This window comes from Neolamprologus multifasciatus, chromosome 6, assembly GCF_963576455.1.
Source record: "Neolamprologus multifasciatus chromosome 6, fNeoMul1.2, whole genome shotgun sequence".
In the NCBI taxonomy this organism is placed as follows: domain Eukaryota; kingdom Metazoa; phylum Chordata; class Actinopteri; order Cichliformes; family Cichlidae; genus Neolamprologus; species Neolamprologus multifasciatus.
In genome coordinates, this window is record NC_140444.1 from 26,764,488 (window position 1) to 26,774,122 (window position 9,635).

General features: G+C 42.6%; 2 protein-coding genes across 2 annotated transcripts; both read right to left on the reverse strand.

The window, feature by feature from the left end:
• Positions 1 to 1,374: 1,374 nt before the first annotated feature.
• On the reverse strand, positions 1,375 to 3,903 carry LOC146517133 (fibroblast growth factor-binding protein 1-like). The gene is made up of 2 exons (XM_085161881.1): positions 3,444 to 3,903; positions 1,375 to 3,356 (listed from the first exon to the last, which is right to left on the reverse strand). The coding sequence occupies exons 1-2, from the start codon at positions 3,512 to 3,514 to the stop codon at positions 2,681 to 2,683; spliced, it is 747 nt and encodes a 248-aa protein (XP_085018007.1). The 5' UTR covers positions 3,515 to 3,903; the 3' UTR covers positions 1,375 to 2,680.
• A 2,933-nt stretch (positions 3,904 to 6,836) lies between these two features.
• Positions 6,837 to 9,623, reverse strand: fgfbp2b (fibroblast growth factor binding protein 2b). Its single transcript, XM_085161880.1, has 2 exons — positions 7,227 to 9,623; positions 6,837 to 7,071 (listed from the first exon to the last, which is right to left on the reverse strand). The coding sequence occupies exon 1, from the start codon at positions 8,029 to 8,031 to the stop codon at positions 7,246 to 7,248; it is 786 nt and encodes a 261-aa protein (XP_085018006.1). The 5' UTR covers positions 8,032 to 9,623; the 3' UTR covers positions 6,837 to 7,071; positions 7,227 to 7,245.
• Between the last annotated feature and the right edge of the window lie 12 nt (positions 9,624 to 9,635).

Genomic DNA, 9,635 nt, shown 5'->3' on the forward strand with positions numbered 1-9,635 from the left:
GGCGTCTCCGAGGCCCGCCCAGAGCCAGGCGAGTCCCCTCGAAGACGTGCTCTCGCTCCGCGAAGAGCCGCTGTTTTCCCCTGACCAACTCTGCCCAACGGTAAAGCGCTGCCACCTGCCGCTCGTTGAGGTCCGAGTCCGCTGGGTCCCAATCGTGTCTTCGTGGCACGGGTCGTGTCATTCTGTCAGGCGTTGTGTGGAGGCGAGGAAGAAGGAACCCAAACGCAGGACTCACAGGTAGGTGAAGACTGGTGGATGTTTATTATAAGGAGTGGAGGAACAGAGGGTGAACGGACACTGACTGACTGCGAGAACACGGGGAGGACAACATCACACGAACATCATCAATGACACGACAAAGAACGAATAGAAACAGAAGACTTAAATACACAGACTGATGAGGATGATAATGAGAGACCGGTGAGTACACAGCTGAACATAATCTGGCTAACGGCACGAGACGAGCTAACGCAGGAACAAACAGGAAGTGACGAAATAAACTGAACGTGAACAAAACGGAAAGCACTGGGTCACCGACCCAGGAACCCTGACAAGAGTATGCAAATGGCTAACAAACAGTCATTATAATTCGTCTTACATTGAGAATAGCAGACAAATCAACAATACACCTCTTCCAGTTAATGGCTAATTAACACTATGCTGAACACAGTCCGAAAGATTAACTAAGCCACATCTGTGTCTACTCTCTGCCTACTGTTTACCATCATAGCCGAGTGGCTGACAAAAGTAGTTTTTCCAGTCCCTACTGATGAATGTTATCTTGTTTCAGGATACATAATACATGTCATTATCCAAAGATACATCTGTTTACCTGTATCTTTTGCTCTTTTCTCCTCTTCTTTTCTCTTTTTTTCTAAACGGAGGACCTGATAGCTTTGACCTTTTCTTGTCCATCTTCCATCAGTAATTTTGCACTCCACTATCAACACCCAACCCCACAACAATATCTAACGGACCTACACTTTAGTGGAATCAGTTTTGTGTATGTTTTTTTCTTCTTCTGGTATTTCAAAACAACCCAGGAAAAATAATTAATACATAATGGGCTTGGATTGATAACATTATGAATGAAATGTGCACTATTTGATAGCAGCACACCCCCTCCCCTTTCGACAGGTTGTGTGTGAGCAGCAGCAGCGAGCAGGTGCACTGAGGGCCCTCACGCTCACTTATATGTGAGTGATAGAATTTAGAAAACACATCGGTGCAAATTATAAGTCTATATCATAATGTCTTCTGGTTTTGTGTTTGTTGTAGGTCTGTCAACGTGTTAACACTGTCATTACTATTAATGCAATAAAAAAATTTAATGCAATCAATCTATCTGGTGAGCAAAATTATTAATTAATTGCATTAATCGTGATGTTAACGTTGGAAGCCCTGGTTTTGTTTGTTTTTATTTGTTTTAGAGAATCCCCCGCTGTCCCGCCCCTCTCCTCCCTGTGCAGCAAGCAGCAAGGAGGTAAATGGAGGGCGTCCTCATTGCCAATGCCATGATGCAGCATGGCCCAGGTTGCCCATATCAAAAAACGCTACTGATGATGAGTTCCTTGACTATGATTAATGAGACTAGTAAATGGACTTGAATATATAAAACACATGGTTTTACTGCTCTTACTGAGCACTCAGAGCTCATTTAGACTACGAGCCACAGTCACCCAGTGCTTGTTATTCAGTGTGTAAGGACATCTCAGAATGTACACTGGTGAACCGGAGAAATAACCACCAATCTTCCAATCAGCAGACACAGTCACTCCAGCCAACAATAATATGCACAAAAAGTCTTTAAGTAAAAAGTTTGAACTGTTGGAAACACTGTTTTAATGAAATAAGACTTAGTGAGGACAAGAAAAGACAAAATCTGACACGTTTGCTGTTTATATTTTTTTTTATTAAATTGCTCAAGGACTAAAAAACACAAATGTGGAGGATAAACACACAGATTCTTCCATTAGTGGTTGAATGATGACCAGAGGTAGAAGAAAACAGACAACTCATCATAATGAGCACTTCTGCGAGACAAACAGCAGTGGAAGAAGCATTCAGGTCAGTTACATTAAAGTAACAACAGCAGTGCGGTTAATCATACTTAAAATGTTTCCTGTCTGTAGGTCGGGGACTAGGTTTTAGATCCTAGGATCACAACAGCGCTTCAATGACACAACATGAGGTGATTATACATAAACACACAGAGAAACTGACACTTTATACACAATCTATCGCTCTGACTATGTCTGATCATGCAATAAACGTGTCTTTTTCGATTATACATGTACAAATTATCACAATGTTATATTTTAATGTATTAACATGAAAGAAAATATTCAAAATTAAAGTCCATGGATGATGAATGTCTGAGCAGCGTTTAACAGTGAAGCTAATTAGAGCATGTCTACTTTATGGGATAAAACACAAGGATAAAAAATAATCCCAGAGTAACACAGAAAATCCTTACTTTTCACAATTGCCCATAAATTATGGCATTTCCAAGAAACTAAAATCTTCAGCTCTGATCTGTTGAGTCAAACTCAACTCATAAATAAGATCACCTGAGTAAAATTTGTAGACTAAAGCTGGTGCGCATGCGCACAGAGAATAATCTGATTATTGCTGATTAGAAATAAATGACACACAAAAAAGCCGCTCATGCGTCCTGGAGCTAGCAGTCCTCCTCGCTTTGCATCATGGACAGGAAGAACGAGCACACGCTGGCCCAAGAGCTGCTGCAGTACTCTTCCGCCGTTTTGCCGTGGTCCGCGCGCCGCCTCGTGCACGCTGTCGTTGCAGTGGAGGTGGAGTGAGATGATGGGGGCGGTGGGGGAGGCTGAGTCCCCGGGTCTCCGGACTGAGCGGAGACACGGGAGCTCGAGATGTCCAGCTTGAAGTGCGCACTTCGTGGCGCGCGCTTACACATCCCGGCCCTCACCAACGCGCGCTCGTCCTTGCACACTTTACCTTGGAGCCGTTTAAGCGCGCGTGCCACCTGCTTCCAAAAGTTTTGGGGCTCGGACAGGTAACCCGGGCAACCCCGGGGTTTGGCGTTGTATTCACAGCGCAGGTCTGTAATCCCGCCTGTGACACGCGCCTCCGGGTTCTCGCATTTGACCAGTAGCTGGACCGCATCCCTGACTTCGTTGGCGACCCACGTGCACTGCATCCTTTCCTTTGTGGAGAACTTTCCCCGGCCACCCGCTACACCCACCTTGGACACGGCTCTGTCCGATTTTCGGGCACCGCAGGACAGAGAGACCAGCTGTCCGAGGAAAGCCAGCAGCAGCCAGGGAGCTGAAGCCTTTAGTAGCTGCATGATGTGTTTCAGCAGAGTAACTTTCCACCTGAAAGCAAATATATGTCTATAAATGGTGACACTCAAAAAAGTGCAGCTAAAATGTCTCAACACTGAGATGCTGTTCCTAACTTACCGACAATGGCTATAGTTGCTGTGCGTAAAACCTCTTCTTGTGCTGCTACTGGCCTGCCACATGGCTTTCATACATAGGTACTATCACGCCCACTGCTTCCGTCCAGCACGCCCGCACACAGACAGAGAGAGAGAGAGCTATAGAAATCTAAATGAGAAAATGTGGCAGCAGTTCCTTATCAGATTATGTTTTGTTATGACATGCCCAAAACGGATTTTTCCACCTCTTACAGTGAGTAGAAGTGAATATGATCAGGGGGTGATGTGTCAGCATGCCAGTACACGTTCTTGGTTGATCCTAAAGAGCCACCATGAGCCTGATTACCATTACAACTTCCACAGCACATCCTGATGGTCTTCCAATTCCAACCCTCTGCTGTCTTCAGGAGATACGTCCCCAGATTATGTTTGCAGGTTTTGTGTTTCTTCTTCTTTTGTCTTCTTTTTCCCTTGTTGTTATAAAAAGATTCTTGATCTTCTAATAATAACCAAGATTTAAAAGAGGACAATAACAATTAAACATGAGGAAAATCCATTCTTATGAAAAAAGACTGTATTCTTTGGATCATAACTTTAATTTTCCATGTTAAACTCAAAATACCATTACGGATTATAAAGCTGCGGATCATAGTTCCCTATAAAGAACCAAATATCCATCTTCCCTGGAGTTGGTGGAGATCAAACACAGAACTAATGGAGTCTTACAGAGAGACCAGAGGCACAAAGTTGCTGTTCTGGATTTTAAATAAGCAACAGTCTGGTATGAGTTCTCTTGTGATGCACACATATGTGTCTAATCCAGACTAATGTTTTATGGTCTTTTTTTAATTTTATTTTACTGCATATATTCTGATTTCCCATCATAGGAAAAGATTGTTTTACTTACACAAGTGTAAAATTACATAACTCCATGTTACTTGTATATAGTAACTGACCACTCCTCATAGCTCACATGTGAATTGTTCCCATTTCTTTAGTCGGTTCTGTAAAAAAATACCAGGTAACAGTTTGACAGGGAAAAAATAGTGTTTTTGCACCAACAAGGTGATTCCCAAAGAGCTATTAGCTGAAAATGTGGCACAAGGTGTGCAGTGAGTCCTTAAAAATATGGGGAAACTGGATAAGAGCAGGAAAAAAGAAGAATCAACAGGCTCAAAAGCAACTGTCCACTGCAGATGAACAGTATCTGAAAGTCACATCCTTAAGAAATGTTGTGCAGTGTCCTCCAAGAGGTTGTACCTTTTTCCCTTTTTTATAATATAGAGAAGTAAAGGAGGACTCAAGAGGTTTGCACAATACTGTAAATTGTAAATCATTTAAGGTGAGTGGACTGAGATCTGAAGTTTAATAATCAAATTAAGGCAGTGGTAAAATCTAGCTTCTTTCAGCTCAGGCAGCTGGCAAAAATAAAGCCAATTCTTTCACGGCAGCACTTTGAGACAGTGATCCACGCCTTTGTTAGCACTCGGCTGGATTACTGTAATGCACTTTATATTGGGGTCAGCGCATCATATATTACTCATCTACAGAGGGTGCAAAATGTTGCAGCTCGTCTTTTAACTGGCACTCGAAAGTTTGAGCACATTTCTCCTATTTTAGTTTCACTTCACTGGCTGCCCATTTCTTTTAGGATTCATTTTAAAGCTCTCCGTGGCCTAGCCCTCTGAGGTGCCACAGCCTTATACACCCACCTGCTCTCTCTCAGGTCAGGTGCTCCTGAATGTACCCAGGACTGGGCGTAAACTTAGAGGAGATCGTGCTTTTGCTGTAGCAGCTCCAAAACTGTGGAACGAGCTCCCTTTAGAGATTAGACAGGCCACTTCTTTACCTGTTTTTAAGTCACTCTTGAAAACCCACCTCTTTACCCTGGCCTTTGACACCGCGTGAGATGTTGGTTTTTATTTTTATTTTATTTTTTAATTTAGTTGTTTTTAGTTGATTTGATGCTGTTTTATCTTGTTTTTGTTTTTATATAGGGCTGTTTTAATTTTATGCATTATGTGTTTTATTTATTTTTGCTGTTTTCTGTTATTCTATTGTTTTTAACTTACTTTCTGTACAGCACTTTTTTCCTGTGCTGGGTATTTAAAAGTGCTTTATAAATAAAATTGGATTAGATTGTTGAGGACTTGGTTTAGAGAGTTATCATATGCTTTCAGGAAATGATTGCAAGTCAGTGTAAAGTCCTTTAAAGTGATGCAAACTATGACTTTGTGCTTGTTTGTCTCCATGTTTGTTTTGGACACATTTTGGGAAAAATCTCACAGCGAGGACACTTCTGCAGCTCTACAACGTTTTGATTGCTCCTCTTCACACCTTCATGGCACCACTAGAACAGGGCCTCAATCTGTTTTTGAGCTCCCAGCTCAGCAGCATCATCTTGTGTTCACCGCAGGTTAAACAGCCTAAAAACAGATCACAAGTACAGTACTTTCTACTCCACGGTAGTTAAAGGCAAAGATTATACAGAAAGTAAAATGATGAACGTTTGACTCCAGCAATAATAGTTGCAGGGTTTTTTTTATTTATATTTGTGCTTCCAATTTCCTCTTTAAACCTGCACACATTTAGGTGTTGTAATTATATTAAATCAGGCCTATAATAAACTATAGAGTTTGTTTTAGTCTTATATTAATACCTAAAACAAATTCTATAGTTTTCTTATGGTCAGAGAGACAACACGGAGAACACAGCTCTCACTTTGATTTGGCTTGTTGTCATTCTTACTTTTTTTTGCTTGGCTTACTCTTTTCCCAAACATATTTTCTGCTATTTATTTTTACAACAACACATTTAAATTTCAAAGACTTTTTCCTATACTTATAGAACTTATAGCAAATGATAGAAATTTGCAATATCACACAGGACTTCTACTTCCTCTTTCAGCCCTGTATCAAATCTTTATCTTTAAAACACTCTATGGCTCTTGTCTGTAAAAAAAAAAAAAAGAAAAAGAAAAAGAAAAGTTTAAAAGAAAAATGCTGAATAAATAAATATTTTTTGCTTATTCCGTCTTCGGGACTGAAAAAGTGCTAAAAGTGACGTAACTCTTCCGTCTTTATCAAATTGTGTGTGTGTGTTTCACGGCCACCACATCCATTTCCACTCGTCTTCGGCATGCGCACAGACCCCCTCTGTTCCTGCACACTGCTGCTCTCAGGACTCAATTCATCAGCTCATACAAAGAAGTTTTTAGCTCTGCTCAGACACCTCCTGCACCACATGGGTTCTTTCAGACTTCGTGTCGCATGGTAACAGCTTCCCCAGCTGGACAGCAGTCGCGGTGCTTCAGCCGAAGGGTGGAAAGAAACAAGATCTCCTTTAAATAAATGAGCATGAAAGCTCTCTGCTTTGTTTCAGCTCAGTAGAAGAAGAAACAGAGGGACACAGAAAAGAGGAGGGCCACCACTCAGATTTTATTCTCTTCTGCAATTAAAGCTGGAGCAAATTTTCCATCATATACAAACAGAAACACATGCCTGCTATATTTTCTCCTTTGTCTTGCTGTCATTTTGACACATTCAAAAAAAAAAAAAAAAGACACTACAGGAAAGAAATCATCTGCTAATTGCACACAGGTGTAGTTCAAGGGTTTTGGTCTCTTTGGAAGTGTGGATGGGGCACTCCAACTGAAATAAAAAGAAAAATGCACTCAGGAACATATTGTACTAGCATTTTCAAACTTAAATGACAAGAAAAAGTCACATTTTCACATTAAAAATGTAAGTTTATAAGCTAAGATCGCTCCCTCTTTGCCCTTTCTTTTCCTTCATTTGTCACTCACCTTTGGCTGCGGTATCGTCTCAGTTTTGGAACCAGTTGATGACGTAGGTGCAGATGCCTTGAAAGCTCTTCCAGCAGTAATCGGATGCGAGACGGGAAGCTGTGGATTCAGGCAGCTCCGTCGGGTGATCACTGGTTTTCTCAGGCTTAGGAGTAGTCTTCCTGCTCTGACGCCCCTTGCCTGGCTGCTTATTGGGCTTCACAGGTTTAGCAGAAGTAACAGGCTTGGTCTGAGCTGGCAGTGCTGGTTTACGTGGTTCCTGAGCGGGCTTGGAGAGCTTCAAGTTGGCTGTTTTGGGCCAGGAGGCCAGCAAGGTCATCTGAGTCTCATCTGGGTATTTCTTGCACATGTGCGGGCGGTAGATTTTATTTCCCTGGCAGGCGTGGCTCAGTTTCCTCAACTCCCACATCATCTGCGTGAAGTAGTGGCGAGGGTTCTGGTTGTAGGCCCGGCACAGGGTGGGTTTGCCCTGGAAGTCGCAGTAGTAAGAGCGTCCTGGGGTTTGGCCCTTGCAGGAGACACGAAGGCGGGTGTAGTTCCCTGGTGCAGACACCACCATGGTGCAGGAGTCTTTGGTCTTGGTGCTGAATCTGATGGGTTCATCCCAGATGCTGCGCTGCTGCTGCTTGTCATTGTCGCTGCTGTTGTCGGTTTGAGCATTTGAAACACAAACAGCTGCTGCCGAAACCAGCAGCAACAGTCTCAACCCAGCTCTCATGGTGTTCAGCGTGGACTGATGGACGGGCGAGGGCTCAGGGGTGATCTGTCCGCAAAGAAAGTTAAGGTGTGGAAGGACGGAAAGCATGCGACTGTGAATTTATAAAGCTGAAGCTCACAAAGAAGGCATTATTCAGGTAAGCTGAAAAGTTTTAACCCCTCCCTTATGCTACAGACACACACAGAGCAACCACAAGGTTCGTGTGGTACGCTAAAAAAAACACCAAGGAGTAATGTATGGAAGGAAAGGGTGAACATAAACTTAGAGATGAAGACAGGAAAAGGAGGGGGTTGGCTTGTGGGAGCCGAGGGAGAATTAAGACGTCTGAAGAACACGCATGAGGCCAAATAGCTGCAAGTCATTATGCAGTGTCACATAAGAGTTTCATTGACCATTGATCAGGAGGGGAGAGCAGTGAGGCTCCAGAGCCACACTGCAGGCTCAGGTTACTTGGTGGAGATTTAAGAGTTGATATGTGACTCAGTAAAACAACAAATCTTTAGATGTTTGATGACTTTTGTTGCAGAATTAATTGAAATGGACTTCTAGGACGTCTCTCAAAGTTTCCAAAGATGGTAAATTATGTTTTACTTGCAGTACATATGTTACACTACAGGAGTGTTTTTGGTTGCACCTGGAGAAAATGTTTTATCCTGATAGTTTGAGAGGGTCTGACTGCAAACCTCACATCCGGGGGCACCTCTAGAGTCTGCGGGCGGAGGTAGAGCAGGTCATCTGCTAAGTGGAAGGTCAGCGGTTTGATCCCTGTGGCTCTTCCAGTTAGAGCCGGGAATCTATCTAAAGATAGTGAACTCCAGACTCCATAAAGAAACAGCAGTCCATTTATCATTTACCACATGCACACAGCGACTCTGTTGGCGGCTCTTGCATACATGAGCTGTTAATGTTGTGAGCTGTTTGGATTGAGCGGGCATGGCGTAGGTCTACTGCCTGGTAGTTTAAATGTAAATATCCCCCTTCCCCCCTACTGCATAAGCACTCCCATTCCTTGGGCACCACCAGTCTGGAGAGCCCGAGTTCAAAGTCAGACCAGACTGAAAATTTCCGCATTAGCTAGCGGGTTTGTTTGCTGAGTGAAAGAGTGTGTAAGTGCACGCACAGCCTCAGTGCATTCTGGGAGTTTTTATTTTTATGGCGGTTAGCCTGGTGAAGCGGAGAAAAAGCTCAGCTGGAAGAAATGCTGAGGATGTGTGTGTTTGTGTGTGTGGGCTGTCTGCACCATGTTTTCCTATATTTAGTTCTCTTCTCATAGGGTGCAACAGCATCACACCACCTCAAACACCACCAGCACCATCATCACTTCCTGTGAACGTGTCTACCTCCAGCTGCTGTGTGCGCATTGCAGTTATATTTTTGTATTTTCTAATTAGCTTTTATCATTAAATTTTTTTACTTGTTTTAATTCAGTTTAGTTTCCAGGATGGATTTTCTCATTTTCAGTTTAGTTTCTGTCTTTTTAATTATTACTGAGCACGTGTCAGAGGGCAATTTTCAGAAAATCAGGACAGATGTAATAAGAAAAAACACTTTAAAAAAAGTTCATAGAACCATTTCAGTTCATTTTATTTTAGCTAAAATATTTTGTCATCTAGTTTTAGTTAACTATAATTCATCTCTGCATGTGCCACATGAGCATCACGTGTGTTCCTGAGCACGTATCAAACTCCTTT

Excerpts from the sequence above, each read along its gene's own strand:
- LOC146517133 (XM_085161881.1), bottom strand. The coding sequence starts at position 3,514 with ATGAAAGCCATGTGGCAGGCCAGTAGCAGCACAAGAAGAGGTTTTACG. Across the intron at positions 3,357-3,443 it reads AGCAACTATAGCCATTGTCG|GTGGAAAGTTACTCTGCTGA; the intron begins GTAAGTTAGGAA and ends ATTTGCTTTCAG.
- fgfbp2b (XM_085161880.1), bottom strand. The coding sequence starts at position 8,031 with ATGCTTTCCGTCCTTCCACACCTTAACTTTCTTTGCGGACAGATCACC.